We start from the raw sequence: 26,476 nt of genomic DNA, 5'->3' as shown, positions 1-26,476 counted from the left end.
ATAAAAATATATTCACTGGGTATGGTGCCTTTAATCCCTGGAAGCAGAAGCAGGAGGATCTTTGTGAGCTCAAGGTAAGGAAGGCCTTCATAAGAGAATTTCCCAGCCAGCCAAGGCTAGTGAGACCTTGTCTCAAAAACAAAAACAAAAGTATAGTGGGGTGGGTGGGGGTGGGGTGGAGAGAAGTCTCAGTGGTTGGGAAGTTCCAGGACAAGGAAGGATACACAGGGAAGCCCTGTCTTGAAATACTAAAAAAAAAAAAAATCCCATTTGACAACCACGTCTCACTGATTTCCTCCACCTTTTCAATCATTAACTCAGCTCTAATTTCCATTCACTCATAAAATGTTTCTAAAAATCAAAATGGAAGTGAAGCATAGTGACACACGCCTTTAATCCTAGCACTCTAACAGAGGCCAGCCTGGTCTACATGGTGAGTTCCAGGACAACTTGAACAACTTGAGCTACTACACAGTGAGACCTTGTCTTGAAAAAACAGAATAAAAATATATCAAAACAGCTGTACCTTACTATGAGTTATCTTTTCCTGGTTGCTGAGATACCACTAAGTGTCACTAGGTGTCCCTGAACACGTGTGGCTTCTCCACAAAGCCACAGGAGAAACTAAAGCAAACCGTCCCTGACAGAAGGCACAGCATCTTCTCTTTGCTGGGTATATAGTTACATCTTTGAGTATTATGTAGCAATTGTTTGGCAACCCAGTTTACTCAGAACAAATCAAACAGTTCAAAGGGAAAACAAACCCTCCCCTCAGTGACGCCCAAGCACGGGCACCCACTAGTCATCACTGACCCACACGTGGTCAGGTAGCTGAGGGACTCTACTGCAGTAGAAACTCTGAAAACCACAGTTCCTATTCTTTGTCAAACACACCCTTCCCTCCATTACCTAGAGCAGTGGTTCTCAACCTTCCTAATGTGGTGACCCCCCCCCATAAAATTATTTTCCTTGCTACTTCATAACTGTAATTTTGCTACTGTTAGGAATACCCTGACCAAAGGAGTCTCAACCCACAGGTTAACAACCATTAACCTAGATTATGGTTTACTTTCGGGGTTCTTTGTTGTTGTTGGGTTTTTTTTTTTTTTTAGAGACATGAATCTCATGTATCTCAGGCTGGCCCCGAACTCGATATGTAGCAGAGGACAATGCTGGACTCTAGATCCTCCTGTTTCTATCACCTAAGTGCTGGGATTACAGGAGGTGTGTACCACCACCACACCAGCCTAGGCAGATCTGGGGATCCACCCCAGGTCTTTCTTTATACATCTAGGCAAGCATTTACCCACTGAGTTACATTCCCAGCTCACAATTTCTTCTCTAGCACTTTAGATCAACGATTCTGGATTTTGGATCCCTGATTTCTTTGGGCTTTAGACTCAGAAGATGTCATGGGATGGAACCCAAGTTTCATGTTTCACATGTGTCTTGTGCACACAGGCTAAAGGTGTCTGTATGCAGAACCTTAAGTGGCCATACATTCTGATCACACTGCCGTTGGCTGAATGTAGAACTTCCCACTTGTGGCATCATGCTGGAACTAAAGACATTCAGACTTTGGAACGTGTGATATTTCTCATTTCCGAACCAGGGAGACTCAACTTGAAACAGATACTGACTCTCTAACACAGTAAAGAAGGGGTAAAGGTACTCGTAGACCTCAGTTCAATCTCCAGAACCTACATGGTAGAAGGATAAAAATGACTCCCTAAGCCGGGCGGTGGTGGCTCACGCCTTTAATCCCAGCACTCGGGAGGCAGAGCCAGGCGGATCGCTGTGAGTTCGAGGCCAGCCTGGGCTACCAAGTGAGCTCCAGGAAAGGCGCAAAACTACACAGAGAAACCCTGTCTCGAAAAAACCAAAAAAAAAAAAAAAAAAAAAAAAAAAAAAAAAAAAAATGACTCCCTCAAGTCATCTTCCGACCTCCATAAATGTACGTGCCCACCACCCCTGCCACACACACACACACAGACACATACACAAACACAAACAAAAGTTCCAGGCCAGCCAGGGTAATTTTTTGACCCCATCTCAAATGAGAGGCTGGAGAAACAGTTCAGCAGTTGGAGAACATTTACAGATCTTCCTGAGAGAAACAGAGTTCACTTTCTCACACTCAAGTCAGGTGACTCAGAACCATCTACAACTCCAGCTCTAGGCCATCCATAACTCTGGCTTCCTCAGGCACCTGGAATCATGTGCAGACTCATATGCAGACATACACACACCTACACACAAAAACAATACAGATAAATCTTACAAATAAAAATAATTTTAAATGCTAGTTGCATTTTAAAGAAGCCTGCACACAAAATGATACAGCTTCCATACTGCTTGAGAACAACAGGAAGGAGGAAGTAGATGGAGTATGGAGCAAGAGCAGCATGACTTGCTAAGTACTGAAGGTAAGTGACAATGTACAAGGGTCATCATACCAGTCTGCCTACTTTCCTGCACTGTTCCTTAAAGAAACCAAGTGCTGCAGCAGAGGCTCAGGCCAAGCACCCACCTCTCTTCCAGGATAGGGAAAAGAAGCACAGGAGTGTAAGCACCACTGGAGGTGGTCACACGTGTCAGTGAAATCCAGTGTGGTCAGTTCAACAGGAGATCTCACTAAGAAACAACTGGAAGGGTGGAGGAGACTGCACAGCAATCGGGGCATCTGCTCTTGCAGAACTCAGGTTCAGCTCCCAGCACCCACGTGGCAGCTCACAAGCTTCTGAAACTCTGGTCCCAGGGGATCCAATACCTTCTCTACACTTACACTTACACAGACACACACAGACACACACACACACACACACAGAGAGAGAGACAGAGACAGAGAGAGAGAAAGAGAGAGAGACAGAGAGAGAGACAGAGACAAAGACAAAGACAGAGAGAGAGGTATACAATTTAAATCCTAGCACTTGGGAAGCAGAGGCAGGTCGATGAGTTTAAGGACATGGTGAGTCCTGGGCCAGTCAGAGCTACATGGTGAGACCTCATCAAAAGAAAAAAGGAAATCTAAAATCATGAAACTCCTAGGAAAAATATTACCATGACCTTGAATTCTTAAATGTGACCTCAAAAGCACCACAATTGGAAAGTTAGCCTTAGGGCAGTTATATATGATGTGGTCTCAGCTGCTTGGGAGGCTGAGGGAGGAGGAGCTCTTGAGCTCAGGAATTGAGCATAAGCTTCAACAACAGGGCACTACGTCTCTTGAAGTCAACACTCAATAGAGGGTGAGTTGTGTGTGAACCCTGTAACTCACTAACAAGAATATAACCAATAACCTAGTGTAAAATCAGCAATACACATTTCTCCCAGGGAATTATACAGATAACCAATAATTAACAAAAAGATGTTCAAGGGTCAACTGAGAACACTTGATGTTCTTCCAAAGAGCCAAATATCAGATCCCAGCACCCACATCAGATGGCTCACAACTCCAGCTCCAGGGGATCCTTCTGGCCTCTGTAGACACCCATACACAGAACACATAAATAAATCCTGAAATTAATCTAAAAACAAAAAGACTTTCAAGGTGACATATACTGTAAGCCCAGCATTCAGGAGGTAGAAGCAAGAGAATCAGGCATTGAGAGGCATCCCTGCTACACAGAGTTTAAGGACAGCCTGGGCTGCATGAGACCCTCCTTCCTCAAACAAAAACTATTCTCACTATCACTAGGTTTTAGGAAATTACACTTCACATCCATTACTGCAGCTCAGGGGTAGAGTGTTTACCATTCAAGAGGTCGTGGATTTTATTTCCAGCACTGTCTCCAACAAATCCCAGAGTTAACAGTGGAAAATTGAAGCCTTGTGTGGCACTGCTGGGAAGAGACAATGGGTGCCACTCTTGTTAACATGATGACTCCACTCCTTGAACCATTGAGACAGCTCACTGAGTAAAGGCATCCATGGAATCCATGAAAAAAAGTGAAAGGAGAAAACTGGCTCCCCCAGAAGTCCTCTGGCCTGTCTGCCTGCCTACACACACACACACACACACACACACACACACACACACACACACACACACACACACACACACACCTAGAGACTTGTTGGTCTGGTTCTTGCCACTGCTCTTGGTTGTCACTAGAACTAGATAGTCAAACTTTTACTAATGAAGACACCACACACTTTGGATGCAGGACAAAGAAACCCAGCTCTAATAGGGCCGGGAGCTGCCCCACTGGCTGCCTTTCCCAGTGCCTGAAGGTGCTCACCAACTGCCCAGAAGGAAGTCACCAGTGAGTCCTACAGCCCAACACCAACCTGTGAGTCCAGGTGGGTCCACTGTACAGTAATGGCATTGTTTGGGAAGGGGTAAGGAATCACTTTCTAATTGATCTAAGGCCTGTTCCACAGGAGAAAAGTCATACCTATCTGATACCATAAAGCTGGTCCAAAGTCCAAGACTAGGAAAGCTGTAGGCCAGAAGGGACCATCTATGTTGTTCTTCTAAGTGGACATGGTGTTCAATTCCTTTCTAAACATTTTCCTTCATCCCTACAGATTAGAGCTGCTCACACTTGGTCTGAGAGTAACATCTAGTCAGAGTGCAGAGGATGAGCGACCGCTGAGTGCTAGACCTATAACAAGAAATCCACATCCATCCCCCCTCCAGGGTTCAGAGAGCATCAAACAAGGGGAGGGCACCAACAGTTTAGAGCCAGAGGATGGACATGACATGTGTTATGATACAGCTCGGGGAGGCCTGGGCAGGTTGGGTGAGAGACACACCAAGCAGACACAGCAGCAGGCCGCGTGGCGCAGTGGAAAGCTACACCTGGAAAGTTTATTATTGAAGGGGAGGGGAGAGGAGAGAAGAGAGGGAGAGAGAGGGAGAGAGAGAGAACAAGCGAGCCTGGAGGTGCACACCTCATGGGAAGAGAGAAAAGGCAGGGGGGGCGGGGGTGTCTCTTAAAGTGGACTTTACATAAGATGACATCAGGAAAATGGGCAGTCTGGGGTATTATCTGCTTATTGGCCAGAATTCCAAGAAATGGGTCTGAATGCTAACAACACACACTCATGAACTTACAGCAGTTGAGGTAACATGCACAAGACTGGGCCCACCTATAATCCAGCAGAGACAGGACATGTGATCCACTCTTCACTGGCAATTAACGGTTGCTGGAGGAGGGGATTTTTCCTTAGTGCTGTAGTGCCCTCACTACAGTGAATAACCCCACCCCACACTCACGTAAGCAACTCTAATCAAAACGAGTGACCACTAAATAACCAAACAACACTACAAGGACATGGAAAGGGGAGGAGGGTTAGCAGGAGTGGAAACAGGTAAAAGGATTCTGAGAGCGGGGAACAACCAAAGGACATTATGTACATCAATGAAATCATTAAGACACTAGAGTACCTGGGAGAAGTTTAAATAGAATGACCACAAGATCCAGCAGCTCAATTTCTGGGCATATCTCCAAAAGAAATGATTGAAGCAGTGAGTCAAAAGATAATCACACACCCATGTTTGTTCACAACAATGTCGCTCACCACAGCTATTCAAATGCACACTGATGGGTGAGTGAATGGGGGGGAGGGTAATGAAATGTGGCCCAGCCTACAATGGAATGGTATTCAATCATAAATAAATAGTTCTCCAGAGCTGGAGAGATGGCTCAGTAGTTAAGGGGAGGCTTGAACAGGATCTAAGTTTGGTCCCCAGCTCACAACTGCCTGTAACTCCAGCTCCAAGGAACACAATGCCCTCTTCTGGCCTCCATGGGTCCTGCACTCACATGCATATACCCCCACACAGATACATGTGTTTATACATAACTTTAAAACTAATAAAAATAAGCCGGGCGGTGGTGGCGCATGCCTTTAATCCCAGCACTTGGGAGGCAGAGGCAGGTGGATCTCTGTGAGTTCGAGGCCAGCCTGGGCTACCAAGCAAGTTCCAGGAAAGGCGCAAAGCTACAGAGAGAAACCCTGTCTCAAAAAAACCAAAAAAAAAAAAAAAAAAAGAAAAACTAATAAAAATAGATTTTAAAACTATATATAAAGTCCTGGTATGTTACAACACAAATGAATCTTGAAGACATGCTAAACTAAATAAGCTAACAGGAAACACAAGTGTTACACATCTGCACTCAGACCTTATATTCAAAACCATGGAGACAAACTGGGATTCCCAGATCAAAGAGAGGGAGAAAAGAGGAACAGCTGCTTACTGGGTATATAAAATTTCCTTTGTGAACCTGGAAACTTTGTTTACAATTAATGCAGGTGGTAGCAATAGAATTCAAATGTCACATTTAACTTAAAAATAATTTAAGAGCACTGGCATGCACTGCACAGGGCGCACAAACATGCCAGCAAAATACCTGTAGACATAAAATTTTAAAAATCTCTTTTCTAAGCCGGGCGGTGGTGGCGCACGCCTTTAATCCCAGCACTCGGGAGGCAGAGGCAGGCGGATCTCTGTGAGTTCGAGGCCAGCCTGGGCTACCAAGTGAGTTCCAGGAAAGGCGCAAAGCTACACAGAGAAACCCTGTCTCGAAAAACCAAAAAAAAAAAAAAAAAAAAAAAAAAAAAAAAAAAAAAAAAAAAAAAAAAATCTCTTTTCTAAAAGAGAGGACCAGCTGTTCTTCCAGGGAATCTGGATTCATTCCCAGCACCCACATGGCAGCTCACAACTGTAACTCCAGTTCCACAGGATCCAATGCCTTCCTGTGACCTCAGAAAGCACCATGCATGCACTTTGTACACAGGTATACATTCAGACAATAACCCATACATATGAATTAAACTTTAAAAAATTTTAATGATTAAAATGATTATGTTGTTGGGCTGTAGTGGTGAACACCTTTAATCCCAGCATTCTGGAGGCAGAGGTAGGCAGATCACTCAAACACACACACAATAATAATAAAGAAGCTGGCGGCCAATGGGGGGCGAATGTCTTTAATCCCAGCACTTGGGAGGCAGAGGCAGGAGGATCTCTGTGAGTTCGAGGCCAGCCTGGGCTACAGAGTGAGTTGCAGGAAAGGCGCAAAGCTACACAGAGAAACCCTGTCTCGAAAAAGCAAAAAAAAAAAAAAAAAAAAAAAAGCATATGGACCTGACATCTGATACCCAGTACCCACATAAAAGCCATGCCTGGTGTCACAAATCTGTAAGCAGAGTTCTAAGGAAGCAGCAGTTAGATCCCAGAGCTCAATGGCCAGTCAGTCCAGTCTAATGGCTGGATCTGTGCTCAGTGAGAGACAATGCTACCCAACTTCAACCTCTGGGCTACAAATACCCAGCTACCCCCAACACACACACACACACACACACACACACACACACACACATGCTGTAGAGACCCACAGAGGTTTCCTAGTGAGAACGTACAGGGTCCAAGAATCAGGGCTTGCTTTACCTAGCAGGGTTGCATAAGGGGATGAGTTGGCCACGGGCTGTGGTTACCAGGTGTTTGGAAGGGGCTAAACTTGGCTGTGAGGTGTGCTTTGATCTAGCAAGAGGGAGGTCTTTTGCCCTGCCCCTTAGCATTGTTATAAAAAGCCCTTTTGAAGAGAAAGAAGGGACCGTTGGGTTTTGACTCAGGTCCTCCCAAAGCTATCCTGTGTTTCTGTCTGTCTCTTCACTATCTTTCTTTCTAATATTTTTCTTATCCCTCTCTTTAAAAGGTGGAAGATGGTTTCCCACAACACACACACACACACACACACACACACACACACATGAGTTAACTGCACAATTAAAGCTAGTGTAGAACAATTAGACCACAACCCATAGAACCATAGAGGCTATATATATAGCATGGAGGTCCCTAGGACGACTGTGGCATATAATAAATTTCAGTTTTACTCAATTATTAAAAAAAAAAAATAGCCAAATGAATGGAAACACATGAACTATGAACCAAAGGCTGAGGGGCCCCCAGCTGGATCAGGCCCTCTGAATAGGTAAGACAGTTGATTGGCTTGATCAGTTTGGGAGGCAACTAGGCAGAGGGACCAAGTCCTGTGCTCATTGCATGAGTTGGCTGTTTGAAACCTGGAACTTATGCAGGGACACTTGGCTCAGTCTGGGAGGAAGGGACTAGACCTCCCTGGACTGAGTCTACCAGGTTGACCGCAGTCCTCGGGGGAGGACTTGTCCTGGAGGAGGTGGGAATGGGGGGTAGGCTGGGGGTAAGGGGAGGGCGTGGGAGGGGGGAGAATAGGGGAACCCATGGCTGATATGTAGAACTGAATGGTATTGTAAAATAAAATATATATATATATTAAATTAAAATAAAAGATTATAGGACAAACAGAAAAAAAAGCTAGTGTAAACATCTTTTTAAATCTGTCTTTCTACTGAATGACATACATTCTGTTGTGTAAAACCACAAGTAATATCGGATACAGTAGCTCATATTCCAAGCAAAACCTGCATGAACTATAGAATATGACTTTATAAAAGAAACAAACTAAGGTGACCAAGACTGACAACTGGAGTCCCATCCCCGAAACTCACACATGCAGAGTAAATATATAAACTTTTAAATGCAACAGTATTTGTACATGACCTACAAACACTGTCATATACCCTGAGCACTCTAGATATGTGGCACCCAGCATTTAGAAGTTGTGCACTGTGCTTCCACTGTACTGCTTAGAGAATAGCACATGTTCAGGATACATGTTTTTTCCTTTGGACACAAGGAGCTAGCTTACTGTGTTGCCCAGCGTCTTAAGTGTCTATTACTGTGAAGAGACACCATAACCAGGACAATTCTAATAAAGGAAAACATTTGGGACTGGGTTAGTTTCAGAGGTTTAGTTCATTATGGTCATGGTGAGAAGCATGGCGGTATGCAGGAAGCCATGGTGCTGGAGACGTAGCTCAGAGTTCTACATCTTGATCCTCAGGCAATAGGAAGTGAACTGTATCACATTAGGCCTAGCTTAAGCATGAGGCCTCAGAGCCCACCTCCACAGTGACACACTTCCTCCAACAAGGCCACAGCTCTAACAGTGCTGCTCCCTGTGGGCCAAGCACTCACACACATGACCTAAGGGAGGAGCCCCTCCTTCTCAAGCCACCACCCCAGCTTCGTCTCAGACTCAGCCTCAAGCACCGCTCCAGCCTCCGTCCTTCTCGATTTACACAAACCTCACCACCTAGTCAAGGAATTTCAAGTCAGACACAGCCTGACTTCCAAGAATGTCTGGTCTGTAGAGGGCTTAGCACTTTTGAATTGTTAAAGTCCACAGTATAGTCTATGTGAATTATGACAAGCACTAATTCAGTTTCTCCTTACTGTAAAGAAACGTACAGCTGTCAGGAGGAGTGACAGGGCTGGGGAAACAGCTCATTTGACAGAGCACCCTGCAAGCAAAACGTGAGTCTGGACCCCAGAACCCATGTAAAAAATTGGGCATGATGACATGTATCTGTAATGCCGGCAATGAGGAAATGCAAGCTGGTGACAGGCCTACACGACTAATGATAAACCCCATCTCTAAGCACGAGTGATGCCTGAGATCCAACATTATTCAACACACACACACACACACACACACACACACACATGCACACATGCACAGGAAGGAAGCAACTGGGTAACCCTAAAAATCTAATCAGAGAGCTTACAATTTCCTTGAGTAGGTGAGTCACTTGCTCTTCCCAACTCGAGTTTATTATTATTATAGAGTAATCCCATAACCTAACCTTATTAAACACTTCCTCTCCATGTGAAGTTCTACCAACAAGAGCTATTGGGTTTCATCATGAGTTAAGGCTTTATAAGTGGAGATAGACCAAGATTTTTACATCTAGGGTATAAGAACTCTTTGGATCTTAGATCCAATGCTGTCCCAACAGAACCCCATGATAATGAACATTTCATACATCACACTGCTCAATATGGCAACCACTGGCCATATGTGGCCGCGACGATTTGAGATAGGGCTGACATGACTTGAGAACTGTAATGAATGTGTACATTTCAGTTCATCTCATGTTTTTTGGTTTTGTTTTTTAATTTAACGTGCACTGGTGTTTTGCCTGTGTATGTCGCTGCACCACATGCATTAATTATAGATAGTTGTGAGCTGCCATGTGGGTGCTGGGAATTGAATCTGTGTCCTCTGGAAGAGCAGCCAGTGCTCTCAACTACTAAGCCAGCTCTCTAGGCTGTTGTTTTAGGTTTCTTAAAAATGACATGTATTAAGCCAGGCAGTGGTGGCACACACCTTTAATCTCAGCACTTGGGAAGCAAAGGCAGGAGGATCTCTGAATTCGAGGCCAGCCTGGTCTATAAAGTAAGTTTTAGGACAGCCAAAGCTACATGGTGAGACCCTGCCTTGGGGTGGGGAGACTTACTCAGTTGGGTGTGATGGCACACGCTTTTAATTCCAGCACTTGGGAAGCAGAGGCAGAAGGATCTCCGAGTTTGAGGCCAGGCTGGTCTACATGGTGTGTGCCCCAGGAGAGCCAGAGCTAACATAGTAAGACCCTGTCTAAAAAGAAGTAATTCCAGCCGGGCGGTGGTGGTGCACGCCTTTAATCCCAGCACTCGGGAGGCAGAGGCAGGTGGATCTCTGTGAGTTCGAGGCCAGCCTGGGCTACCAAGTGAACTCCAGGAAAGGCGCAAAGCTACGCAGAGAAACCCTGTCTCGGAAAAAAAAAAAAAGTCATTCCAGTACACAACAGGGCTAATAGTTCACAACACATGTGCGCCCACCCTCCTTCCTGCTGCACTGGAGAACCTGAAAAGAGAGATGAGGTTTCATTCATCTTTTTTTTTAAAGATATTCTTTATTTCATCTGAGTGCTCCATCTGCATGCACTCCTTTATTCCAGAAGAGGGCATCAGTACCCATTACAAATGGCTATGAGCCACCATGTGGTTGCTGGGAATTGAACTCAGGACCTCTGGAAGAGAAGACAGTGTTCTTAACCACTGAGCAATTTCTCCAACCCTATTTTTTAAAGAGTCCTGGTCTTGCAGATACAAATATGATCAAGGCACAAAATGAACACATGCTTGGTGGTAACATACAACTGTAATCTAAACTGTGAATTCAAGGCTAGTCTGAAAAAAATGGCCAGGCCAAAATGCGTGTATGCGTGCGTGCATGTGCGCGTACGTACACATATAAACATTTAATTCATACCAGATATTAACTTAAACATTTAAAAATATAATTTATAGAAGAAAAGAGGCAAATGCTAGTGAAGTAATTTGCCCTGTCTTCCTACGAGGAAAGAAGCCAGGCACTGAGAACCAATGGTGTGATCTTGACAGATCCTAAGTGTCAAGGATCTTGATGAGGCTTTTTTGAGCAATTGTAAATGAAACTGTTTCCCTGATTTCTCCATCATGGTTGTCACTGATATACAGGAAGGCTACAGACTTTTATGTGAATTTTATATCCTGCCACTTTGCTGAAAAAATGAGTGACAGAGTTTTTGGATGAAATCCTTAATATCTTTTACATATAGAAGCCTATCTGTAAATAAGGGCACTCTGACTTCTTCCTTTCCTATTTTTTTTTTTTTTACATTTTTTTTTTTGTTTTTTTTGTTTTTTGTTTTTTGTTTTTCAAGACAGGGTTTCTCTGTGTAGCTTTGCGCCTTTCCTGGAACTCACTTTGTAGACCAGGCTGGCCTCGAACTCACAGAGATCCGCCTGCCTCTGCCTCCCGAGTGCTGGGATTAAAGGCGTGCACCACCAACGCCCGGCTTTTTTTTACATTTTAAAGGAATTTTTTTATTTCTTTTTAATTACATTTGTATATTTATGTGTATGGGTGTTTTGTCTGCATGTATATCTGTGTATAATGTATGTGTTTTGTCCAGAGACCAGAAGAGGGTATCAGATCCCCTGGAACTGGAGTTACAGGCAGTTGTAAGCTACCATGTGGGTGCTAGTAACCAAACCTGGGTCCTCTGAAAGAACAGTCATTGCTCTTAACTACTGGTCCATCTCTTCAAGCCAAATATATTTTATTACATTTATTTACTAGGGAAATGTACACATCACAGCATGTGCATGGAAGTCAGAAGTCAATGTGCAGGAATTAGTTCACTCCCACCACCATGTGGTTTACAGAGATTCAACTCAGGTGACCCAAATTAGAGGCAAGTGCCTACCACTGCCAACCTGCTGGCCCCTTCTTAGGGGTTAAGGCAGGGCCCTAGTATGTAGCCCAAAAAGTTCAAGTTAGGCAGTGGTGGCGCACACCTTTAATCCCAGCACTCGGGAGGCAGAGGCAGGCGGATCTCTGTGAGTTCGAGGTCAGCCTGCTCTACAGAGTGAGTTCCAGGACAGCCAGGGCCATTACACAGGGAAACCCTGTCTTGAAAACAAAACACCACAAAACAAAACAGTCAATAAGTCAAAGCACTAGCTCCTGAAGTGCCTTAGTATCACAGGTGGGGTGGGAATTTTTAACTATTTTCTGCTGTCTACACTACCGTGGGAGCTCCAACGAGACGTCTCATCTCACCTGTCCACTACAGTGTCCTCAAGCCTGGCAAACAGGAACTACTGCAATACATTATTCCAGAGTCAATAACTAACCAGCTACCGAGTAGGCAAATTCTATGGGACCATCTGTGTCCCTCCTCTAAATCTACAATGCAAGCTGACCCCAGAGATGATACATTGGAGCCTAGGGGTAGATCAGTGGCAGAGCACAAGCTTTGCACTGAGGTGCTAGGCTAGAGGGAGGGAGCTATAGCTAAAAAAAATAATAATAAATAAATAATTATTATTTTTTTAAGGTGGACCTCCTTCTAATAACAGCTATGCAGTCAAAGATGAGAGACTTGGCAAACATCATTGGTTCATTTTCTTCACCTGTAAATAGAACTGAATACAAAACAACCACCAGAACCAAGGCAGGGTGGTGGTGCACACCTTTTGATCCCAACACTGGGAAGACAGAGGCAGGCCGATCTCTGTGAGTTCAAGGTCAGCCTGGTCTACAGAGTGAGTTCCAGAACAGCTAGGGCTGTTACACAGAGAAACCCTATCATGACAAACGAACAAACAAAAAAACAAAAACAAAAAAAGACACCAGAACCTTTAGCTTCCACTCTGTATGGTTTTAAGGGGAGAGCCATGGAGGGAAGTGAGGAGATGGAAGGCAGAGAGAATGCAGTGCCTCACTTTCTTGTGTGTGGTGGCAGGGAGGGAGCAGGGCATGCACTGTACCCCAGAGCTACCCGAGCCCCACTGGTGGTTCTACTAAAGCAGGTCTTTCCTGGACATACAGTACAACTGGGTCCTCACGCCAACAGCCAATCCAATCCCAAATGGAGCTCCCTAACTCAGGCAGCCTGTGTTACAAGGAGGTGAAACAAGTCTCCAGCTCCAACTAATACAATCAGAGGAGAACTCACACTGTGATGCTGTAAACCCGGTCAATGCCACTGGCTCAGGAAAGCACAGCCACACAGAAGAGAACTGTTGGGCTGCTAAATGACCTGTAGTCCAACTGCCTTCTAAATACAGAAGCTTATACCCACAGACCAGGGCTGCTCTCAAACGCTGCAGAAGTTTCTCTCTGCAGTTAACAGACTCAGAACTGGTCAAAATGCTGAGAATAAGTGAGTGTTAAGTGCTTGGTCCTAAGCAGGGCACCTCTCTCAACACACCTGACCCAAGATTCAAATAATATCATGAGTTAAGGGGCAGAAAGAATTCAAGAGCAGAGGGTGGGGAGGAGGATTGGAAACGCGGTCTTCTGAATATACCATGGTCGTTGCACTCATGAGAGCACTGCAGCTACAATCACTTGCACTAGAACTACACAAGATCAAGCCAGGATCAGTCCACGTTTCAACACAAGTAATTAGATTCAATGGGTTACACACAAAAAAAAAAAAACGTAGGGCCAGGTGTGGTGGCGCATACCTTTAAATCCAGCACAAGGGAGGCAGAGGCAGATTATCTCTGCCTGAGGCCAGCCTGGTCTACATAGCAAATCCCAGCCTAACTGGAGCTACATAGTGAGGAATATTCCCCAGAGGGGGGGAAAAACTTTAACAAGAGTGATTTCATAATCTAATCAGTCATGACCTACAGTTTGAAAAATACTTCTTTGAAATATATTAAAAATAATTTAACCTTATGAGTCACCACTGCGAGCATGTTAATTAACTACACTATGCTATAAGGCAGTAATGCCCCTGGGTATCAAAACACCCAGCAGGGTATGCTTTCTGAGATCTCATGAGTGACTGTAACTCTGCAGTCTCCCAACCTCAGATCACACTGTTCCTTCTCATTGTTCTCAGTTATATTTGCCTCCCAAAGTTTTACTTTTTGATTCACTGGCAACTTAAAAGCATAAGTAATTTTGTTTTTCATCGAAGTAAGCGGGAGGCTAGGGAGTACAGTGCTTGCTTGTCATGCATAAGACACTGGGTTCAATGCCCAGAACTGAATAAAAACCTTTCCTTGGCTATGTACCAAGTCTAAGACCAGCCTGGGCTATGTGAGACCCTGCCATTAAAAACAATAAAAAATAAAAATAATATTTAAATAGATGTCACATTAGACTTATGCAGAATTATATAAATTAAAAACAATTAAGGGACAAGACTTATTTAAATGAGCCAAACTCAAGGTTATAAAAGAAATCCTGGGGGCTGGAGAAATGGCTCAAGAGTTAAGAACGCTGGCTACTATTGCAAAGGACCTGGGTTCAAGTCCCAGCCCCCACATAGTGGCTTACAACCATCTGTCACTTCAGTCCCCATCTGTAACTGCCTCCAGCATTGCATACATGTGGTGCACAGGCATGTGTGCAAGCAAAGCACCCAAATACAAAAATAAAAGTAAAATAAAGCATATATGGCAATCACACACAGGTATGCACACATTTAAAAAAAGGAAAGAAATCCTGAAGGGCAAAGACTGTCTACAGCTGTACTCTGTAAGATACACAGCAAGGTCTTCTTTATGTTTTCACTTTCATTTTTATTTATTGTCTGTAATGCTGGAGATTTAAGCCAGAGTCTAACACAAGCTAGGCAAACACTGAAGTGGGGAGCTGCACCCACAGCCATCATCTTGTTTTTATGTCTGTATTGACTTAAGGAGAGGGTGGAATAAAAATCAACAAAGGCTGCTTTTGGCAACTCACCTAATCTCTCAGAGCTGAAAGCTTTTTCCTTTTTATTTTGTAAGATTTTTCTGTTTTCTCATACTCTAAAATTCTATCATCTCAAGAAAAAACATTCTTTAAAAGATACAAACTACTGAACTCAAAACCATGTCTATGGGGCTAGAGAAACGGCTCAGCAATTAAGAGCACCTACTTCTTCCTCTGTTGTTTTCCTCTTTCTTCTTTTTGTTTTGTTTGTTTTGTTTTTCGAGACAGGGCTTCACTGTGTACATCCCTGGCTATCCTGGAACTTCTTCTGTAGACCAGGCTGGCCTCGAACTCACAGAGATCCACCTGGCTCTGCCTCCCAATTACTGGGATTAAAGGCGTGCGCCACCACCCAGCCCACCACCTACTGTGTTCTTGAAGAATACCTTAGTTCCCAGAACCCATGTTGATCAACTCATAGTCTGTAACTTCAGCTCAGAGAATATGACGCCCTCTTCTGGCCTCCTTAAAAACTTCACTCACATGCACATTTCCCCCAGAGATACACAGCTATCACTAAAAAATAAAAATAATAGGCTACAGAGATGACTCAGTGGTAAAAGCATAGGAGAGAACTCAGGATTCAGTTCCCAGCATCCACACAGTGGCTCACAACCATCTGGAACTCCATTCTTAGAGCATCCAATGCCCTCTTATGACCTCCAATGGCAGCAGGCATGTACATGGTGAACATAAATACACGTAGGTAAAACACTCAAGCATAGCCGGGCAGTGGTGGCGCACGCCTATAGTCCCAGCACTCGGGAGGCAGAGCCAGGCGGATCTCTGTGAGTTCGAGGCCAGCCTGGGCTACCAAGTGAGTCCCAGGAAAGGCACAAAGCTACAGAGAAACCCTGTCTTGAAAAACCAAAAAAAAAAAGAAAAAAAAAAGAAAAAAAAAAAAAACCTCAAGCATAAAATAACCTAAAAATATTTTTAAATAAAAAATAAAAATAAAAATCCTGCCAGGCGTCAGTGGCACATGCCTTTAACCCCAGCACTTGGGAGGTAAAGCCAGGCGGTTCCCTGTGAGTTCAAGGCCAACCTGGTCTACAGAGTGAGATCCAGGACGGGCTCCAAAACTACAGAAAGAAACCTCATCTCAAAAAACCATAAAGAAGCCGGGCGGTGGTGGCACACGCCTTTAATCCCAGCACTTGGGAGGCAGAGCCAGGTGGATCTGTGTGAGTTCGAGGCCAGCCTGGGCTACCAAGTGAGTTCCAGGAAAGGCGCAAAGCTACACAGAGAAACCCTGTCTCGAAAAACCAAAAAAAAAAAAAAACAAACAAAAAAAAAAAAAACCATAAAGGAGAGAGAGAGAGAGAGAGAGAGAGAGAGAGAAAGGAAGAAAGAAATCCTGCCAGGTAGTGGTGGCACACATCTTTAATCTCAGCATTTGGGAGGAGGAGATGGAGGCAGGTGGATCTCTGAGTTTGAGGCCAGTCTGGTCCACAAATGGAGTTCCAGGACAGCCAGAGCTACACAAAGAAATGGTGTTGGGGGGGTGAGGGAGGTGGCGCAGCCATGGACTATGTACCATACCATATCTGTTTGTATCACATACAAATACATAATGGTGGACATCTTTCAAAAAAGGACCATTTCAGTATTTGAGATTTTTTTTTTTTGCTTCCCAGTGAGAGTTTTTTTATTTATTGAGAGTCTCATTATGTAGCTCTGGCTGTTCCAGAACTCAGACTGGCTGTAAACTAAGAGATACGCTTGTCTGTCTCTCAAGTGCTAGAATTAAAAGCATGCACTAACATGCCTGGCAGTATTTTACTTTTCTGAAAGTAACATAAAACTTCTTCCAATTATAAGACAAAAAACAAACCCATGTATGAGTAAGTAAATACTTAAGACGTCTGCTTACTAATCTCACAAGTAAATTTGTTCTGCACTCAGGACATGCTCAATTCTATTACAGACCACATCCCATATAAATTTCACATGTCTGTTTTTCCAAATATTGTACAGACACAGCATACATATAAATTACGAGATCCCAACTGCTTTAAGCAGGAAGGTAGCTTATGGCACAACTACCTATAGAACTGAAATAGTGCTTCAAGACCGATTCCCCCATGGAGAAGTGCATCACATTCTATACAGACGTTCACCTTCCAAAGTATGAGGCACTCTTTCTGGATTAAAAAACAAAACTACGTTAAGAACATTTAGATGTGATGGCACCTGACTATAAACCCAGCAGCTGAGGAGCTGAGACAGGGGAATCTTAGATTCAAGGCAAGCCTAGGAAAAGTAAGGTCCTATCCCTAAATAAATAAATCACATTTTCCATCTTTAGTGACACTAGTTTTAAGGTACAAATTGAAAAGTGTCTTAACAGCTGCAGACTTAACTCCCACCAACTCAAACCCAGCGACAGGCAGTTTCCTGAGAAGCACGCTTTGTGTCTGCCAATGAGGAGCAGACAGGTGAGCTAGCACTGTGCTTGCACTTCAGTGGCACGTTCCAAACAGACAAGTGCACCCTTACAGTGGCAGATGACCCTGACACACCTTTCAAACACCCCAAGCACTTTTTATCATTATTCACTCACTCGCTCCGCCCCATCTTTTTGAGACATGGTCTAGCTATGTAGCCATTGCTGACTTGGAATTCACTATGTACACCAGGGTGTCCTCAAACTCACTCACCCATGTATTTTTAATTTTTTTTCAGAGCAACTTCAAATCAATGTTTTTCTTTGACAGAACCTGGGATTCGATCTAGAGCATCTTGAATCCTAGGCAAACCCTCTACCACTGAACTACATCCCTCCCCCAAACATCTCCAATTCAAAAACTCCAGCAGTAAGTTAGCCTAACAAATTCCATTTACATCTCCACTGAAGCTGTCACCATCACTTCAAAGAACTGTAAAAATAGACTTTTGTACCTGCTCTACACTATATAATACTAAAAGCAATTTCCACCTAGCCAAAATAGAACATTATAATTCAAGGAAAGTCTCTAAAGAGAATGTGTGTGCGTGCACAGTGCTACAGTAGAATGAAGTTCTCACACGGCGGAAGCTATCTAGGACAAAAAGATCAGGATGGTTCTTTAAGTCTGCATTAAACGGGATGGTGAGTTCTCAGCCCCTGTGTAAAACTGCAACTGTCTCATTAGAGAAACAAAACCACAAGCTCACGTTCAGAACAGGAACACCAAGCCTGGCCCCGTAAGTGACTCCTCTGTCAGACCTCAGCACGCACAGCTCTTACTAGCTCCAGCAATGCCTTTTCTTTCAAACACAGAAAAGCAACCTCCACATATTTGGACCAAACAAATCCACTAAAATATGTAAGCACAAAAGAACAGCAAAAAGATGTGTTTCTTTTTTATTAGCAGACTTAGTTTATCTCTAATGACCTAAATATCAGCTAACTTTCCTGCTAACTTCATCATCAAACAGCTATCAATACCCTTTGAAAAGATGACAAAATGAGCCAGTCTCCATTTATGAACTGCAAGTAACTTCAAGAGGACTGGTTCAAAGACCTCACCCTCCACTGTTACCTCCTCAAGGAAGCTCCTCTAATCCATTCAAAGTTGCAGCCATCCCCTTCCTCAAACTGTGCCCTTAATCGGCTTCCTCTAATTCCAGTCCTGTCTAATGCTGTCCACAGGTGTGCTGTTTAAGGACGCCTGCCTCTCACAGTATGTGGTGAGCCGGGTGTGGCGGGTGGCACATGCCTGCAATCCCAACAAGCCAGAGCTGACACAGGACAATCCAGGCCACACAGGGAGCTCTAGCTTCAAGGCTCAAAAAAGAATGTGAGCTCTAGGAGAGCAATTACCTTTGTTTTAATCATGAGTACATCCCAAGACCGCACTCAGCTCTGCCTTACAGATACTCAAGAATTTGTGCTGAATGCAGAGTTCTGGGCACTTCAAGAGATAGGAACTCATGGAGAGGTCTCGGACATTTAAATGGAAGCATGATAAACAATTTCTAAGATGCAATCAATACCTTAAGAGAATGAAGCCATAGAAAACACAAAGCTGAGAAATCAGAGAAAAGGTTCTTTTAAAAGTAGTAAACAGCTTAATGAGTAAAGGCATTTGCCCCCAGGTCTGGCAGCCTGACTTCCATCTCCCTGGCCACAGGATGGGAAGAGAACCAACTCCTCCAAGTTGTCCTAACTTCCAACCACACACTGTGAAGTACCCCCAACACACACACACACACACACACACACACACACACACACACACACACACCCCTGCAAGGTCAGCCTAAGGCTACATTTTTATAAAACATGGTATAGGAAGGAGTCCGCCATGGTGCCGCTCAGCTATCCTAGAACTGCTGAAGCAGAGGCAGGAGGATGTACCCTGCAGGCTCAAGGCCAGCCTGGTCTAAGTAGCAAGTTCCAGGCCATCATAGCAACAAAAACCATTCTTTAAAAATAAAAAAAAAGTCCCAAACTAAACCAGGCATGACAGTGCACATCTTTAATCCCAGCACTCAGGAGGCAGAGGCAGGCAGAGCTCTGAAAGTAGAGGCCAGCCTGGGCTACAGAGCGAGATCCAGGACAGTCAGGGCTACATAATAGAGATCCCGTCTGAAAACAAAGCAAAGCTAAAAATTAGGATTGAGAGTTGGCTCCTTGATTAAGAGTACTTGCTGCTTTCCCAGAAGACCAAGGTTCAGTTCACAGTACCCACATGGCAGCTCACAACTGCCTCAACCTCCAATTCCAGGAGATCCAATGCTCTCTGCTGGCTTCCTCAGGCCCCTGCACACATGGAACACAAATACACAGGCTCACATCCATACACATAAATTTCAAAAAGTAAATTGAAAAAAAGATGTCTAAGCCAATGAGCCAGGTGTGGCACATGCCTTAAAGCCCAAGGCTACATAGTGAAAGGTAGTCTCAAACAAAAAAGCCAACAACAACAAAAATCAAGGGCAGCCTGGTCTACAAAGATGCTGCTGCTCCACCCACCCCTAACCCCAATACAGAGGAAAGGAGGGATGAATTAACCAATGCTGATTCCCAATGGAGGCACTAAATACCAGCCGAGAATGTAGCTAAATCAGTACAGTGCTTGCCTAAGATGCAGATAAGCCCTGAATTACCATCCCCAGCACTGCATAAACTGGGTGCACACCTACAATTCCAACTCTTGGGAGAAGGCAGAAGGGCCAAAAGTTCAAGGCCATCCTCCCCAGCAGTTCAAGGCCAACCTACAACAGACGTGACCTCAAAAAACCAAGAGGCTGGGCTGTACACAGTGGGCTCAGCAGTGAAGAGCACTGGCTGCTCTTGCAGAGACCTGGGTTCCGTTCCCAGCACCCACACGGCGGCTCACAACCCATAACATAACTACAATTCCAGGGGATCTGACCTCCTCTTCTGGTCTCCACAGACACCAGGTAGATGTGTGGCACACATACACAAATAGCAAAACACTCATACACTGTTTTGTTGTTTTGTTCTGTTTCACGACAGGGTTTCTCTGTGTAGCCCTGGCTGTCCTGGAACTAACTTACTCTGTAGACAGGCTGGCCTCAAACTCAAGAGATCCTTCTGCCTCTGCCTCCTTCAGCAAATCCTACTCATCACCACAATCAGAAAATTTTTTTTCAAAAATCATTATACACTTAACAGCTAATAACATAAGTAAAAGAAGGGGATTAACAATAAAAAGGAGGGGCTGGAGAGATGGCTCAGTGGTTAAGAACACTGATTGCTCTTCTGGAGGACTCGGGTTCAATTCCCAGCACCCACATGGCAGCTAACAACTGTCTATAACTCCAAAACCCTCACACTGACCTATATGCAGGCAAAATGCCAATGCACATAAAATAAAAATAAATTAAAAAAAAAACAATAAAAAGGAAAGAAAAAAAAAGCCCAAAAAACTTGAAAACAGTTCCTTCAGAATCATGAATCTGCATCTGTGGTATACACTACAGACTCCTAAACATTTTTATATACAGTCCAGTCAAAGCTCAACCAAAACTCACAGGGCTGAGGCGATGCAGAGCACTTGCTGCTGGTGTAAGCCTGCTCCTATGTAGAGCAGCCTGGCCCCAAACACAGACACCCGCCTGTCCCGTCTCACTAGTGCTCAGACTGGAGGCACCGACCCTGGCATTTGCTGCTGTTGCAGAGGACTAAGCTCTGTTCCCAGCACCTACTGGTGGCTCACAACTATCCCTGCCTCCAGCTCCAGTGGATCCAAAACCCTCTTCTGGCCTCTGGGCATCAGACAAGCATGCAGGGCACTTACAAATATGCACACAGAACACACCTACACATAAAAACAATCTCTTAAAAACTCAAAAAGAAATAACCAGGAGGGGCTGGATTGACGGTTCAGGGATTAAGAGCACCATTTGCTCCTGTGGAGGACCCAGGTTGGTTTCCAGCACTCACAAGGTGGCTCACAGCTAATGTAACTCCAGTTCCAAGGATTACAGGGTCCTCTTCTGGTCTCTGTGGACACTGGGCATGCATGTAGTATACTTATAAAATTTTTAAAAGGCTCTTTAAAATAGAGAAACAACCAGGAAACACACACAGGAAAGCACCTACTTGTGTATGACCCTGATGTGGAGGCAAAGTTCCCGACCCCAAGAGTGTCTGACAATTACAAAGACACTGTTGCCCTGTAGAGCTGCCCACCTCGACTCCAGAACCCACTAAGCCTTCAGAGAAACAACATAGCACAGCTTGTGAGAGCCAGAAAACCTTGGAGTCCTTGACCTAGTGAAACCACTTCTGGGCACTTTCTCTAGGGAAAAATTAAACTGAAGCAAGAAGATTCTAGTATGAAGATGTTCACTGTACCACCTCTACAAAAACAAAATTATCAAGACCAAAATCCCAACAGTTAGGCAGAAACTTAATATAGTCGGTAAGTCACTGTTTAAAATTAAAAAAAAATCGTCAGGTTAAGGGGGAACAAGCTGATCACACATGAGCACAACCTCACAACGAAAAGGTCAAAGTCTAGAATACTCAGAGGGTTCAGGTGCAATTGTGTGGTAGGACTTTAAGAAAGTGATCCACAGTTCTTTTCTAAGACACCTCTAAGCACTGACAGGAAAAAGTTGTTCTCAAAGTTAGAAAATTCTTTTCACACAAAACCCAAGTCCAATCCAGGCTGGCGGAGTAGCAAAGTCCTCCCTCGTCTAGCAAAAGCAAAGCCCTGGGGTAGAGTTCCAGGCTGGAGGAGGGTCCAGAAATAAAATGGTGCTTCAACAGCTGTGAACCTCTAGGCCGTGAAGAACATTTTGCTATCACAAACAACAGCGTCAATGCCACTTTTTCTTTCTTTTTTTTTTTTTAGTTTAGTTGTTGTGGGGGAGGGGAACATGCCCTGGCAGGTGTGTGGAGGTCAGAGGACAACTCAGCTACTTACTGCTCTGGTGATGGTGGTGTGGGGTGGGAATCCTGGCTGACAGGCCTGGCAGCAAGCGCCTTCACCCACTGAACCATCTCACAGCCCCGGAGCTGCATCTCCTCTCCTCAACCACGTTCCAGTCTTACTTAAGTGATACACACAAACCCAAGCAAAATTCTTGAAGTTGCAATGGATTTACTAAGAACCCAGAGAAGACTAAGGACTTAGCGCAATTCTATCAGTGTCAGCATTAACCAAGGTTCTGTACAAAACCATATTACATATTCTGAGTCCAGTACTGGACGAAAACTGTCCGAAGAGTAAGTGCTAAGATGTATGCCTCAAGTTTCCTTAAAGCAAGGAAAACTAAATGCTTTTAACTTTTGGGAAGCCTCAAGAGCAGAAAGATTCCGAGTACTTATACCTTGCTCATCTGGGATGCTCAGATCCCCATGGAATAACTCTGCTACCATCTAATCTTTACGCCTAAAGAGATAGTTGAAGCTTAAAACTTTAGTTTTAATTTGTATTTGACCAAGTTAAATACATCTGCCACTTTCTGATAACTGAAAACATGGAAAAGCAAAGAAAACAGGACGCATCCTTAAACTTAAATTTAAGTATTTTTCGTTTCTCACTAAAAGTCAAGGACAAAAAAAAAAAGAAACTTCACCAAGCTGGGGGAAAAAATGGTTTAATTTGAACTAGGCGGGCTAAGCAGGGTTTGCAACGTCTCACGATAGGAAAAATTGGGAGTGTGGGGGAATAAAAGTAAAAAACAGACTGTTCCCAGCAGAATCCCTTAAAAATCTGCTCTGACTCACCCCACGGGTTAACTTCTGCTGTAAAGAAACACTCTCTGGAAATGGACAGCTGGAAAATGCGGCTAAAAAGAAAACTCGGTACATGAAGAAAAAAAAAATCCCCTAGCCCACCTCCTAAGTCCTTGGACGTCTATTTAAGGAGGAGGCTGGTAAAGGCCCTGCCAACCAGGCCTAGGCCAGAGGGAGGCACAGCAGTGCCTGTAACACGATGGACTGGGGCACAGGGAAAATGGACTTGCATGCCCTTGGTAAGCTCGGGCGGCGCTTCCCAAGTTAAGGACACCGGCCACAATGGAATGGAGTCTATTGGCATTTGCCTCTCCGTTTTAACACTAAGCATTTTCTTAGTTCGTGAAATACGAACTGACAACCTCCCCCACCCCTCCCCACCCCCGCACGCACACACCCTCCAGAGTCAAGCCCAGTCACACAGGACAGCACCCGGTCTCCAGCTCCTACCAACAAAACCCGGCCCAGGGGAGAGGAGAGGGGGGCGAGGGCGCAAGCCAACACCCGCGATGTTGCCACCCAGACCCGCACCAACTCCTCGGTGGAGGCTCCTCATCCCTAGAAATCTCGGGAACCGGGACGGGGGCTGCGGGGGGGGAAATGCGCTGCGTGCCCGATGCCCGCCGCCAACCCACCTCGCGAGTCCGGCCCTCGCCCACCTCTATTCAAAGGCGCCTTCTGCTCGGCTCGGCGGACGAGGAACGGCAATGCGGATCGGCCACCACCCGCGCGCAGGGGACCTTGCGGGGAAGGAGGGAGGCCGGCCCGAAGGGAGCCGGGCACTCCCACCCCTTCCCCAGCTGGGGGGGTGAGGGGGGAGGGCAGCCCGCTGCGGGAACCCCGCCGCCCCAGATCTATAGGGGGATGGGTGCCGGAGGCCGCCAGCCACCCACCTCGCCTCGGATGACCACCTTCCCAGGGTCTGCGGGGCGGGACACAGGCAGGACAACCGGCTGACCCCACCTGGGGCGGCTGGGCCTCAACTTCCCCTCCTCCCTCCCGACTCCCCCACCCGGCGCAGAGGCTCATTTCGGGAGAGGGACCCCTGCGACCTCCACCCAGGCCCAGCCGCCCTTCCATCACTGGTGGGGGGGGGACGCTGCAAGGGGGTGGGGCGGGGGTACCAATCGCCCCTTGCATGCACACACACACACACACACACGCACACACACACACACACACACGCACACGAGGGGCAGGGGGCCGCCCCGGCCGTCCATCTTGGCCGTCTGGGGGAGGGGACGCGATGGTGCGGGAGGCTGGCCACGGCCTGGGAAGCCTGAAGAATCCTCCGGCGCCTCCCGCCCCTCCGCGGGGCCCCCCAGCCCACCGCGATGCGGGCCGGTCACGGGGCGAGGCGGGGGAGGGGGGGGACGAGCGGCGCGGGATCGGCCCGGCGGGAGCGGAGGGGGGGGGCTGGGGAGCCGACACCCACCTGCCCAGGCCGGGGCGCCCGCCGCCCGCGGCCGGCGAGGAAGACGCCACCGTTTGCGCGGCCGAGGCCGGCGCGGCGCCGGGCGACGAGAGCAGGCCGCCGCCGGGCTTGCGGCCACTGGCGGGCGCGGGCGGCTGCGGCTGCGGCTTCAGCGACATGGTGAGCGGCCCATACACCGGCTCGCACGCCGGGCGGGGACAGCCGGGAGCCGGGCGCGCTGAGCAAACGCCGGAGCGCGGCGGGGACGCGCGGACGCCCAGCGGGCAGGCGCGGGCTGGCGCGGTCGCGGGAGCCAGGGGCAGCAGGACGACGACGAAGGGGCGGGGAGGCCCGCAGACACCGAACAGCCTCCGGGAGCCGGGCCGGGACGCGCCGTTGCCGTTGCTACCAAAACAGTCTGAGGCGCAGGGCGGCGAGCGCGGCCCGCGGGGAGGGGCGCCGGGGCCGCGCGGGGGAGGGCCGGCGGAGGGATACGTCGCCGCGCCGCCCCGCCCGCCGCGCCGCGCCGTCCGCGGGAGCGAGCGCCGCGCGGCCCAGCCCGACCGGCGGGGCGGCTCCGGACCCGCCGAGGGCCGCCGAGCGGCGGCGGCCGACGGGCGCATGGGAACCCGGCTCCGCGGGACGCGCACGGGGCGACGCGGCCCGGAGGGCGCGGAGAGATGCGGGACGGACCTGGGGGCGGGGGGGCGGGGGTGAGGGTGGAGGAGCAGGGACGGGGGGGGGGGGGACTCTTTACCGGAAGTCGGAAGGGTCAGGCGGAAGTCGAACGTGAGCCGGCGGATCGGGGGGCCGATCGGGACACGTGAGGAGCGGGCGCCGCGCTGGGCCGCGTTCGCTCTTGGGGGGTCGGGCGAGGGCCGCGGCGGGGGATCCGCCCTCTCCGAGGCCGGTCTGCCCTTCGCGAAGGGAGCGCTGGGCTTCGCCCGCGGGGACTGTCGTGGATGGGTGCCCCGGGCGGCTCCGGTGTCCTCAGCCCTCCCGGAGGACCTTGGTTCCCCCTCCACCACCATCACCAGATAACAACATAGACGAGGGCCCGCGGGCGCCTTCGGGGCGGAGACCCGCAGTTTTCCTCCGCATCCCCCCTGCCCCCGGCCGGGCCTGGCACACAGTAGGCCCCCAGGTGCCACTGCATGTTGGTTTCCCTGCCAGCATGGGAAGCTTGCCAGCACTTGAATCCACCGCCAGCTGCTTCACTTTGCCCCACTTTACGTCCACCCCGGCGAACTGTTGGGTATCTGACCTTCATTTGAACCCGTTTTTCCCTCACCCGGACTTCGCATTCCTCCTTCGGGAGACTCGAAAGGAAACGGACGGGATTGGTAGAGCTGGAGAATGGGGTCTTGCCATGGATAAATGGGGGTCTCCCTCAGTGGAGACAAAACAGACCTCACCAAAATAAATAAATAAATAAATAAAAATGTGAACTTCAGACCTTGACCCTTTTAGAAGTTTTACTTTAACTCGGGGAGGCCGCCAAACACGGTAGACGGTTTTTGAACGTGTTGTAATTAAATTGGAAGCAAGTAGGTAACTTTTTTTGCAATGAGTTTAGGGTTTGTTTGTGGGTTTTGTTTTTTTGTTTTTTGTTTTTGTTTTTAAGTGAAATCGCTTAAGGAAATGATGGGCCGGAGAACAGCAAAATCCCCCTCGTTCTACTAAAATCATTCACACGAATTAAAAGTCTGGCATGGTGTTCATACC

General features: G+C 46.9%; 1 protein-coding gene across 19 annotated transcripts in view; it reads right to left on the bottom strand.

Annotated features, from left to right (window-relative positions):
• Positions 1–26,095, bottom strand: part of Atxn2 (ataxin 2) — a 97,219-nt gene extending 71,124 nt beyond the window's left edge. For 9 of the 19 annotated variants that reach the window (XM_076561024.1, XM_076561028.1, XM_076561026.1 and 6 more), the window contains exon 1: positions 24,773–25,190. In XM_076561024.1, coding sequence (XP_076417139.1) covers positions 24,773–24,930 — 158 coding nt within the window. In that variant the 5' untranslated portion in view covers positions 24,931–25,190. The other 10 variants (XM_076561037.1, XM_076561040.1, XM_076561038.1 and 7 more) reach the window with 6 other exon arrangements.
• Positions 26,096–26,476: the final 381 nt, after the last annotated feature.

This window comes from Peromyscus maniculatus, chromosome 23 (assembly GCF_049852395.1).
Source record: "Peromyscus maniculatus bairdii isolate BWxNUB_F1_BW_parent chromosome 23, HU_Pman_BW_mat_3.1, whole genome shotgun sequence".
Lineage (NCBI taxonomy): Eukaryota > Metazoa > Chordata > Mammalia > Rodentia > Cricetidae > Peromyscus > Peromyscus maniculatus.
The sequence above is the reverse complement of the archived record's forward strand: the minus strand, read 5'-3'. Positions and strand labels throughout refer to the sequence as shown.